At 46.7% G+C, this 12,410-nt stretch overlaps 1 protein-coding gene and 1 gene segment (V, D, J or C); both read right to left on the bottom strand.

The window, feature by feature from the left end:
- Window positions 1–2,297: 2,297 nt before the first annotated feature.
- On the bottom strand, window positions 2,298–6,089 carry LOC101950601 (immunoglobulin lambda constant 1-like). The segment is given in 2 exon segments: window positions 2,298–2,993; window positions 5,909–6,089. Coding segments are annotated over 2 exon segments (489 nt in total).
- Window positions 6,090–9,314: 3,225 nt separating this feature from the next.
- LOC101952231 (immunoglobulin lambda-1 light chain-like) overlaps window positions 9,315–12,410 on the bottom strand; it is a 35,384-nt gene continuing 32,288 nt past the window's right edge. The window contains exon 4 of the mRNA XM_065567971.1: window positions 9,315–10,014. Within this exon, the coding sequence (XP_065424043.1) occupies window positions 9,692–10,014 (323 nt within the window). The 3' untranslated portion in view covers window positions 9,315–9,691. The remainder of the gene's footprint in view (window positions 10,015–12,410) is intronic.

Raw genomic sequence — 12,410 nt, 5'->3', positions numbered from 1 at the left:
AAACATCTAGGCTGTGAGCTGTGTCCATGCTCACCTGGTTTCTTCTGAATTAAACCAGGGCACTGGACCCTCCCTCTGACTGTAAATACAACCCCCCCTTAGTGCCTGGTGTGTGTCAGCTCAGCACGGCCAGGGGAGTGAATGGTACCAGCCTCATTTCCTCATCAATGGGCCGCAGTTGAAGCCAAGGAGGATCATGTGCTGTGATTCACACATTAACCGGCACTTACTGAAGATGGTGGGGAAGCTCCTGTGACTTCAGTGGTTCAGGCTCAGACCCTGCGAGAATTCCCTGGGAAGTGGAGGGGAGGCCTGAGCCGCTAGCAAAAGTGTCCAAGTCCCATTGTCAGAAGTGACATAAACACTTGGGGCCGGAGCGTTAAAGGTATTTAAGCACCTATATGTACAGACAGGCAGTTGGCGGGATTTTGAGAAGCACCTAGCTGCCAAACGCCCATTCATTTCAATACCTTTTAAATCTGGCCCTTAGGCTCCTGATTCCTATTGACTTTCAGTTGACCTTAACTTGTAATGGAGTGAGTCACTTTTGAAAATACCCTAAATACTTCATACAGGTTTTCAGTCCATTCGTCAGTCTATTGCAGGTCACATGGGCAAGGGAACAGGCCCAATTAATAAACACTGAGCAAAGGAAGTTCACCTCTTTCCAGAGCCTTTTTGTCAATGAAATAGTGTTAAAAGTCAGCGCACACCAATAGGTTCTGGCAGCGAAATCTTTATGGCACGTGCTCGCTTCCACCCCGCCCCCGATCCTTTCACTCTCCTTCTTGCAGTGTAAGGACCTGAAAACGTCGGAAAGCCATTGTCCCCTCTGTGCTCTGCACACTCTTGGTGCGTCACAAATCATCATCTGGAAATCTTTACCCCCCCCCCCCAGTACAGACGTGTGTGTGTGTGTGTGTGTGTGTGTGTGTGTGTGTGTGTGAGAGAGGGTGTTGGGATGGTAGGGCAAATAGGTGTGGGAATGTTAAAAATATTTATTTAAAAAACCATCCTTCTTTAAAACTCATCCATAGGGCAGCCTCCCCCAGCTCCCTTCCCCCTTATTCGTTTCTGGAGGAGGCGGAAGTGCATGATAAATGCTCTCTGTGAAGCGAGTTCCCAGCTGTACACAGGGTGCATGCTGCTGTCTGGGAAGGGTGGGACAGACTCCAGGGTGCCTCTCAGACTATCCAGTCTCACATGCAACATGAAACTTATCCACAGACCCCCAGAACTATTTTGGGGTTTTAATGGGACTCAAACTGTCTGCTCCAGCCCATCAAAGCCCAAACTGTGCAATACACAAGACGTACTGAGGGCCCCAGTGTTGTGCAGCCAGAGAATCCAGATCATCAGGAATGTTCTGATTTAGTTCTAAACAATGATGCTTTTCAAATGTAATATCTTGAATCTGAAGGCTCCCAAAGCACTTTACACACCTACATAGCTGGTCAAACTGGACATGAGTTGAAACACAGGAGCTATCACACAGTGGCCAACAGCAATGGTTTATTTCAGGCAAATTTCCCTGTACAACTGAACCTGCTGGAAGGGCAGGTTGGATGGGTAGAGAGCTGTCACCCAGGTTGCTGTTGGCAAGATATTAAAGGCCACTTTACCAAAGAGCGGTTTGTGTCTCTACTGACCAGACGTAGCCAGGAGCTCTGGTTACAGCCTATCCCAGGGACCAGCCTGCAGCAGTGTGGTGCCCCTCACGCTCTGGGCCAGATTTGGCCACTTACACCTCTGAGTGCTCAGCTGTTCAGCCAATAGCCCATTGACTCCAATGAGGCTTGTTGAAGAATGACGAATGCTCAGGGAGCAGCAGGGAGCCGGAATCTGCCCCATGCGCGGGCAGAGGGTGACTCAATACGAACTCACAGAGTAGACTGTTCTCTGCAGGGCTAGTGCCCACCTGAGCATTGACCCAGCCTAGCCCTGCTGGTCTATTGGGAGCTGCCAGGATCCCAGCACAAGCAGGGCTGGCTGCAGAGCCCCGGGGGTTGCATTACGCGCTCACGTAGCCCACTATCACCCAGTGATTCCCTAACACAATGTGTGCTCTGCAGAGAGATTTGTGCAGCAGCAATTGTCACACCTCAGCGAAGGCTGGCTGAGACCCAGAGTGACCAGTCTTGGGGACGACAGTCACAGCTTGGGTAATGATCCCTGAGTGACAGCTCCTCCTCCTTCTCCCCTGCTCTCCATGACATTACACGTCACTTCCCATTAGCTTGTCTGAAACCCCAAAGCCAACGAGATCCTTACTAAAAAGAAAACCATATTGGCTGATAAAAGGTAAATTGATTTTATTGGCAGATAAGGTGAATATTGCAATTAATACACAAGATGTAAAAGGGACGGAAGAAGTTAAACTCTTCACAGTCACAGCGATAGTTGAATGTTTCTGATTTTATTAATATCATAACAAGGCTGCATCAGGGACTAAAGCAGGAAGGACAATTCCAGGGAATGCAGGGGGATGAGAGCAGTGGGGACGTGGGAATAAAGACAGGTGTCATGAATTGGTAAAATCCCCCACCTAAAATAGGAAGCAGATTTGCTGGAAATCAGCATTATGGGAATGCTACAGACAGATCCTGGCTCCCTTGGGGAGCCCCTATAGACTGACACAGGAACTGGCCAAGCCCTCTGGGAGTCAGAGGGCTAAGAACACTCTGAGCTCTTCAGGGACTTCACGATGTTCTTCCCATCGTGTGTCACCTCACAGGTGTAGGTCTCATGGGTCTTCCACTTTGATGCATCCAGAGACAGGTAACTGCTGGCCATGTACTTGTTGTCACTCTGTTTGGATGGCTTGGTCGTCTCCACTCCAGTGGAGATCTGCTGGCCATCAGCTTTCCAGGTTACTTGGACTGCCCCTGGGTAAAAGCTGCCCAGCAGACACACCAGTGTGGCTTTGCTCTTTGTTTTTATCTCTTCCGAGGATGGAGGGAAGAGGTGCACGGTGGGAGATGCCTTTGGCTGACCTACAAGACAAGGAGATTCAATGTTAGAAAACCTATATCCAGAGACTGCCAGAGCAGAACGTTCGACATTCCAGATCTCTGCAGTGTAACAAATCCAACCTTTCACCAGCGCCGGGGCAGGGTAATTATCTGAGATGTAAGATGTTCTTCTGGTTAAGGCCCAGGGCTGGGAATCAGGACATTTGGGGTCCAATCGTTGCTCTGCCACAGGCTTCCTTAGTGAACCTGACCTAATAAGTTACTGTCCCTATGCCTGTGAAAGGGGATAATATCTCTTTACTCATCCTTTTTGTTACTTTAATCCTTGAAGGCTTGATCTTGTATTCTTCCTGCACCCATAACTCCCACAACTTGGGCTCTGCAAGGTGGACAGTGTTGGCGCTAAAGATACAAATGATTGTTATGAAAGTGAGCAAAGTAGTAGGTTGCAATCTATATGCATTGGACGTCTAGCATGAGTGGTTCACAAAGAAACGTTGCAGTTCATTCTACATTGTGCTTCATTTAAAAAATCTGAAATCAGCTTTCTGAGGGTTTTGGACTATGGTCTGGATATTTGTTCGGGGTTATTTCTTAGGGTCTAAACTTTACGTAGAGTTTAATGTGTGTGGTTAGGGCACCAGAAGCCACTTCAGTGGCCAGAAAGGAATCTGGGGTAACCCAAATTTTTCCTTATGGAAAAAGCCAATAAAATGTAATAACAAAGCAACCAACATGATCCGAAGGATGGGACAGGGGATCTAGACACATTGACAGCGTTCTATAGAAACTACTGTAAAATAGTACACAACTTCCATAGAGAGAGCTTTTTGAACCAATCTATGGTATTCTATGGCACAGATAAAGTTTCAAGATATTAAATTCTGCAGCGTAAGTCAGTGATGTCATTGAGGAGTTATCATTGTCTATCACATTCTGTAGGTGTTTCTGCTAAGGGTCAGATCTGCATGACTCTTGGCTGGGAAATAGCCTTTTATCGCAGCGTGTTATATGCTGGATACTCTTGTCGCTGAAATGTTTTCAGAAGCATTTATGAGACCAAAGCACTCGAGCCAGTATGTGTCTCAGTGCCTTGGTGGATCAGAGTCCAAGACAAGAGGAAAAGGGACATTGCAAGATTTCCCAGTGGGTGCAGAGTCGAGTCCCCCAGGCCCTAGCCTGATGTTTGGCTATGTTACTGCATGGAGATATGGAGACAATAAAAGACCTTCTGGCTTAGGAATGGGCACACAAGGGGGTTAAAAATTTCTCAGGCTTTTAACACCTAGACACCTGGGATCAAACTGAGAAACTCTTCCTCATTCCAGGTAGCACTTTACTCCGCAAGCGGTCGGTCCCATTGACGTCAGTGGGCCTGTTTGAAGAGCAAGGTGCCACTTAACACGACTAGGCTCAGCGCAGCCTGGGTCGAAGCTACAAACAATGTTGTTTGAGTTAGCACAGTCAGCCCTGATTTACTGAGCCCTGGCTAGCCGAGATCTATCTGCTCCTCAAGGTTTTACTCTAACTGAAGCCTGCTGGCCCAGCCAGCATCCTGGTCATTGTGCTCTGAGCCTGGCAGACACCGAATGCAGCTTCTAGGAAGCCATCCAGCCCTCCCAGAGTGGCCAGCAACCTCATTAGTGTGCTCCAGGCTTGAGAGAGGCAACCTCTTTCAAGTCCTCCCTTCACAGGCTGTTTCAACCCCACCCCATTTATCTGTAACCCTCCATATTTCAAAGGTGTTGGGTGTCCCTCAGCACCTGCAGAAAATCAGGGTTGAGTGGTATTTCCAAACTGAAATCCACGGTAGCTACAGTCATCCAATGTACAATGGAACCGATCCTCCAGGTCAGGAGTAAGTCAGTCAGAGACATTACACTCACTCAGTGTAAGGGTAAATCAGTGTAGTTCCATTGTTGCCAAGGGGGCTACACTGATTTACACCACACGAAGATCTGTTCTTATATTGTTAAAATATCAATCGCTGAACTTGCTCTAAAAGGATACTGCAAATAGGGGTGTAAAAATTACCCACCAAATCTCGTCAGTTAAAAATTGTTTTTTTTTTTTAATTGTAAGTTTTTGCAGAAAGTTTCTGCAGATCTAGAAAAAAATCTTTTTTTATTGCTGGAAAAGTAAAATCTTAAAACCAAATATTTTCACCTAAACTCTGATTTCTCCTTCCCACCCCCCGGCTTTTCAGTAATTGTTCGGTGACAACGTTTTAGTGTTTGGGTTTTTGCCCAAAAGTCAAAATTTTCTGCTGAAAATTTAGATGAAAAGAGTTTTTTAAATTTCCAGAAAATGTAACCCTATTTCGTGACCAACTCTCTCTAATTTGAATTTTCTGCAAGCTAACCAGACAAATCAGGTTTTAGATTGCAACAAACACATTATTTTCTAGATCGCATTAGGTTTCAAGGTATTGTACACCCATCTTAAAGAGATTTGGATGACTTTTGGTGTAGGTTTATTGAAGACAATGGGACTATTTTGTTTTACCTTGGTTGAGAATCTGGCCTTTAGTTTCTTTCACATATGAGACAAAATGGAGTGGTAATAAGAAATGTCTAGTCCACTAAGACCAAAGCAAATAAAAAAAAAAAAAACGTTGGGGTGGGAAAATATTTCCCAGAAGAGGCTAATACCAGTTATTTAGAAATTGGTACCTGACAGCAGAATCTGCACAGGTTTCATGGGCAAATTCAAAACCCCTTTCAGAGGGAAAATATAAGAAAATCCAGCATGCAACATGTACACACTATTCTGACTATCCACGGGTGAAAGATTGTTCTCAACCCCGTGGGAAGGTCTGTGCATAAAGTGAGAGGAGACCTGAGTCTGGCACTAAGACAGAAAAGGACCTAAAAATCATGGAAATATGGCAGTATTGGCATTGAGAAGGAAAGGCAGTGAGTAATTCAGTGACTTACCAAGGACGGTCAGCTGGGTTCCTCCACCGAAGACAACCCACAGTGACACATGGCTGTACAAAAACCAGTCACGTTCAATGGCAGGGAGAGGTCGCCACCACTGCACATATGGAGAAAATGCCCATGGAACAACTTCTGCTGACTCTCCATGAGAGCGAATGTTCATCGTTTCTGCGGAAGCTCATAGTACAATTGATTGAATGAAGATCCATTGGGAGGTGAAGCAATGGAGTATTCCTTGGGAGAGCTCACATGAGGCCAAATCCTGGTCCATGCATGCCCACCACATAAGAGAGCAGAAGGTCGTCTTGTCATTAAGGCACTGGAGTGGGAGTCAGGAGACTGGGGTTCAAGTTGGGGACGCAGAGAGAGTTGAATTGGGGCTGCTAAACTGTTGGTCCTTCCACTGCCAGCTGCCCCTCGTTAGTCCCCAGGAGGGAGGGGCTGGCAGATTTCTTTGGGATGCTGATAGCGAACACGCTGAGCCACGTTCAACCCTAGTGCAATTATAGTGACTTGTGGGAATTTTACCAGAGAAGTATTAGGCCCATTTGCTGCCAGTATTTAATGTATCCAATCGTGTATCTCATGTAGGCGATACCCCTGTTTCCAAAGCACATGGCTGTAGCCAACACTTCTGGGAGCAATGGCATCTCTACAGGCCTAGTGTAAAAACTCTCCTAACACCACACCAACAAGTGTCAGCAAAGAAACAGATCTGCCATTCTGGGGCTGCATGTGTGTGGATAGGAAACCAACACCACGTGCTGTCCTCGTCTCTCATCTGGATAGTGCAGCCTTCCCTGCACCTGTCAGTGAGAAGCTACCACATCCCATGACACATGGTCCTGCCTTACCTGATCAGGATCTCCAGATAGTCCATAGGGCCAGGGGTCGCTCTGAGTCACTGGGCACAGCACGTCGTGTGTTCACTTTTGGCTGAAGGATGCCGGGGCCTGGTGAAGTCTCCACACTGGACATGTCCGAGGAACAAGTAAAGAATGCTCAAGATCCATGTGCCCTGAAACCGATCACCACCATTCTCTGCTGGGACCCTGTTATTACCAATACAAGCAATGTTGGTACCAATATCCAGTATGCAGCAGAGATCAGCACTTTCCTGAAGGGTAATTAACGCAGTGCGACCAAGGACAGCCATTTGCTCTGTATTTCCCAGCTGTTCTCAGCAGTAAATCCCTGCGCCGTTTCCCTGGACAGAGCTGCCATGAGACTCACACCATCGCTGGGCTATTCCCTGCCCCTCACCTTAGGAGAGCAGCTCTGCTGCCTGCTGCCCAGCAGAGTGTGGGCGTGAGGTGCCCCTCTCACCAAGGGCAGGGCCAGTAAACATCTAGGCTGTGAGCTGTGTCCATGCTCAGCTGGTTTCTTCTGAATTAAACCAGGGTACTGGACCCTCCCTCTGACTGTAAATACAACCTCCCCTTAGCGCCTGGTGTGTGTCAGCTCAGCACGGCCAGGGGAGTGAATGGTACCAGCCCCATTTCCTCATTAATGGGCCATATTTGAAGCCAAGGCTCTTGTGCTGTGTTTAACAATTGATCTGGCACTTGGTGGAGAAGCTCCTGTGACTTCAGTGGTTCAGTCTGAGACCCTGTGAGAATTCCCTGGGAAGTGGAGGGGAGGCCTGAGCCGCTAGCAAATGGGCCCAAGTCCCATTGTCAGAAGTGACTTAAGCACTTAGGCCTGGAGTGTTAATGATGTTTAAGTGTCTAAATATACAGGTAGGCCCCTTGTGGGATTTTGAGAAGCACCTAGCTGCCAAACGCCCATTCATTTCAATGCCTTTTAAATCTGGCCCTTAGGCTCCTAAGTTCTATTGACTTTCAGTTGAACTTAGACTTTTAATGGAGTGAGTCATTTTTGAAGATACCCTAAATACTTCATGCAGGTTTTCAGTCCATTTGTCAGTCTATTGCAGTTCACATGTGCAAGGGAACAGGCCCAATTAATAAACACTGAGCAAAGGAAGTTCATCTCTTTCCAGAGCCTTTTTGTCAATAAGGTAGTGTTAAAAGTCAGTGCACACCAATAGGTTCTGGCAGCCAACTCTTTATGGCACATGCTCGCTCCCCCCCATCTCACACACACACACGCTCTGTCTTATCCCTTCACACTCATCGTTGCATTGTAAGCTCCTGAAAACTTCTGCGAGCCATTGTCCTCTCTGTCCTCTGCACACTCTTGGTGCTCCACAAATCATCATCTGGAAATTTTAGCCCCCAAAAGTACAGTTCTGTGAGTGTGTTGGGATGGCAGGACAGTAGGTCTGGAGATGTTAAAAATACTTTATGTGAAGGTTAAAAAAACCCTCATTGTTGAAAACTTCTCCATAGTTCATCCTCTCTCTGCTCTCCTTTCCCCTTACTCCCTTCTGTAGGAGATGGCAGTGCATGACTGGCCATCCATCTCTGTAACCCATGAGTGGTGGTATCAAGGTGGGATCTGACATATATGTGGCACATGTGATACATGGCTGTAGGAGAACCAGTGTTTATGGGTTTCCTTTGCTGTCTGGCCCAGCACGGCTCAGGGGTCCATGATAAACGCTCTCCGTGATGCAAATTCCCAGCTGTACACACTGTGCATGCTGCTGTCTGGGAAGGGTCGGACAGACCCCAGAGCCCCTCAGAGTATCCACTCTCACATGAACCTGATCCCCCAGCACAACTCATCATTTTTTAATGGGACACAGACTATCTGCTGTGTCCTGTCAAGGCCCAAATTGTGCAGCATCCCAGAAGTAACACAGGCCTGAGTGATACCAGGGAATCCGGATTACCAGTAATGTTCTACTTTCACTTGGAAAGCATCTTGAATCTGAAGGCTCCCAAAGCACTTCCCCCTTGTACACAGCTGGTCAAACTGACATAAGGGTCACTGGCTTCCCCTTTGGCTGAAACACAATAGGTGTCACACAGTGGCCAGCGGCGTTAGTTTAATGCAGGCAGATTTCCATGTACAGCTGAAGCTAGTGGGAGGGCCGGTTGGGTGGGTTGAGAGCTATCACCTAAGGTGGTGTTTGCAGGACATTAAAGGCCACTCTTCCAAAGAGGGGTTTGGGTCTCTACTGACCAGAAGTGGCCAGGAGCTCTGTTTACAGCCTATCCCAGGAAACTGCCATCAGCACTGTAGTGCCTCTCCCACTATGGGCCAGATTTGGCCATTTATTCCCCTGAGCGTTGAACTATTCAGCCAATAGTCCATTGACTACAATGAGGCTTGTTGAAGAGTGACTAATGCTCATGGAGAAGGTGGTACCAGAATCTGCCCCATGCTCAGGCAGCAGTTGACTCAATACTAACTCACAGAGCAGACTGCTTTCTGCAGGGCTAGTGACCCAGCTGAGCATTGACCCAGATTAAAAAGAAAACCGTATTAGCTGATAAAATGTACATTTATTTTATTGGAAGAGAAGGTGAATATTGCAATTAATACATGAGGTGTAAAAGGGACAGAAGAAGTTAAACTCTTCACAGTCACAGTAATAGTCAATTTTTTCAGATTTTATTAATATCATAACAAGGCTGCATCAGAGAGTAAAGCAGGAAGGACATTTCCAGGGAATGCAGGGGGGTGAGAGCAGTGGGGACGTGGGAATAAAGACAGGTGTCATATGGATTGATAAAATCCCCCACCTAAAACAGGAAGCACATTTGCTGGAAATCAGCATTATGAGAATGCTACAGACAGATCCTGGCTCCCTTGGGGAACCCCCTACAGACTTGAGACGGGAACCAGCTAAGCCGTCTGGGGGTCAGAGGGTTAAGAACACTCTGAGCTCTTCAGGGACTTCTCAATGTTCTTCCCATCGTGTGTCACCTCACAGGTGTAGGTCTCATGGGTCTTCCACTTTGATGCATCCAGAGACAGGTAACTGCTGGCCATGTACTTGTTGTCACTCTGTTTGGATGGTTTGGTCGTCTCCACTCCAGTGGAGATCTGCTGGCCATCAGCTTTCCAGGTGACTTGGACTGACCCTGGGTAAAAGCTGCCCAGCAGACACACCAGTGTGGCTTTGCTCTTTGTTTTTATCTCTTCCGAGGATGGAGGGAAGAGGTGCACTGTAGGAGATGCCTTTGGCTGACCTATAAGACATGGAAACTCAGTGTTAGAAAACCCCAAACCAGAGACTAGCAGTGCAGAACGTAAGAAATTCCAGATCTCTACAGTGTAAGAAATCCAACCTCTCACAAGCGCCGTGGCAGGGTAATTATCTGAGATGTTCTCCTGGTTAAGGCATAGGACTGGGAATCTGGACACTTGGGGTCCATTCCTAGTTCGGCCACAGGCTTCCTCTGTGAACCTGATGAAGTGACTTACCTCTCTGCCTATGAAAGGGGATTACATCACTGAACTCACCGCACGCAGACTTTTTCTCAAATTTTATGTTTTTTTACATATTTCTAAAGCGCTGTGAGACACTTGGTGGAAGATGCTGTAGAATCGCGAAGTATTCTCAGTATTGTTTCCAAGCTCACCTTTTCATTCATTGTTCCTCAGATAAAGGGAAATACGAATTCTAAACATCTAGCAACCTAGGCAGTTTGCACAGAATTTCTCCATATTAAGTGCCAGATTTTAATCCCCTTCATCACATCGAGTAGCACTTTCCTTCTTAAACGGTGCCATTTAGTGCAGAGGAAGGGGCTACTCATTGAATTAACTAGGAAGGTATTTCCATGGAGAAAACTCTCTCTCTCTCTCCCTCCTCAAGAACTGACTATCTGCAAATGAGATGGTGAGAGCCATTCACAAAGAAAAACTCTAGGTCATTCGGCCTTGTGCCCATCTTAGAAATATAAAAACGGCAGATAAGTATCTTCCTAGGACTACGTTCTGTTTATTATTTTGGGGATATTTCTTAGGGTCTAAGCTTAGAGTTTAATTTATCTGTTCAGGCCTTGGGGGCTGTTTCACTAGAGGCACAGAGGAATCTGGGGGTAACCCCCATTTTTCCTAATGAAAAAAATGCTGTAACAGATAATTACAAAAAACCAGTAGGAGCCAAAGGATAGGAAGAAGAGCTACATGCATTAAATAGATTTTTTTTATAGAAAGTAGTATAAAATTCTGTACAGTTTTGAGAGAGAGAGTTTGTTTTTGAACCATCCTATGGAATTCCATAGCAGGGATAAATTCTCTATTCTGCCAAGTGGGTCAATAAACCCATTGTTGAATTATCATTGTCTATCTGGGTCTGTAGGTCTCCCTGCTAAGAGTCAGATCTTCTGATTAACACCTGGGTGACAAACAAGCTCCTACCACACCCTGGTTGCCTGTTCCTGTTGCTGAACAGTCTAGTTACCAAGCAAGCTTGTTGCTGAAACGTTTTCAGCAGCTGTAAAGTACAGACTCGTTTATGGGACCAATCCCTGCTACAGGGCCCGATCCAGTGTGCATCTGAGCACTTTGCTGGATTGGGGTTCAAGACAAGAGGAAAAGGGACCTTGCAAAATACCACAATGAGGGTTGATTTCATGGTGGGTGCAGAGTAGATTCCCCTGGGCCCCAGCCTGATGCTGTGCTGTGTGACTGCATAGAGACAGGGAGACATTGAAGGCACGACCTGCTTAGGAAGGGCACAAAAGTTCAGGGAAATTTTAAATCCTTGGTAACAATTATGCACCAGCCTTGTTGCAGGGGCCAGATTGGGATGCCCGTCCTCATGCCAGGTTGCACCTTACTCCACAGGCGGTCGATCCCATTTCACTGGTGGGACTGTATGAAAAGCAATGTGCTATTTGGCATAAGTAGGGCTATCGCAGTCTGGGCCTTAATTATTTCACACTTTATATAGGTCAAAGAAGCCAACAATGGTCTTTGAGCTAATATTGCCCTGACTTACTGAGCCCTGGCTAAGCCAGGTCCATCAGGTCCCCAAGGCTGGTCTGTAACTGAAGCCGGCTGATCCAGCCAGCATCCTGATCACTGAGCTCTGAACTTGGCAGACACAGAATCCAGCCTCTAGGAAGCCGTCCAGCCTTTCAGATTGGTCAGCAATCTCCTTAGTGTGCTCCACGCTTGAGGGACACAATTAGTGCAACCTCTTTAAAGCCCTCTTCCCCTGCAGGCTGCTCCAGCCCCACTCTGTTTAAATAAGATCTTGCATATTTCAAAGGTTTTGGGTGGGGTTGGGTTGCATTTCTAAACTGAACTCCAGTGGTAGCTACAGTCGTCCAAGGTACAATGGAACGGCTCCTCCGGGTCAGGAGAAAGTCAGTCAGTGCAATGAGACTCACTCAGTGAACGTGTAAATCAGTGCAGTCCATTGCTGGCAAGGAAGCTACGTGGATTTACACCATGTGAGGAGCTGCCTTCTATTTTTAAAATGTTATCGGTCACTTGCCCACCTCTAACTGAGCAATGCTACCAATAGGGCTGGTGGAAAATGACCCATCAAAACTATTTTCAGTGGAAAATTGGTTTTCAATTGAATGAAAATATTTGTGGCAAGTATCTGCTTTTCTCAAAAAGAAAAAAA

Source organism: Chrysemys picta, chromosome 15 (assembly GCF_011386835.1).
Source record: "Chrysemys picta bellii isolate R12L10 chromosome 15, ASM1138683v2, whole genome shotgun sequence".
Taxonomy (NCBI): Eukaryota; Metazoa; Chordata; order Testudines; family Emydidae; genus Chrysemys; species Chrysemys picta.
Note: the sequence above shows the minus strand (reverse complement) of the source record. Positions and strands in the feature narration are given on the sequence as shown.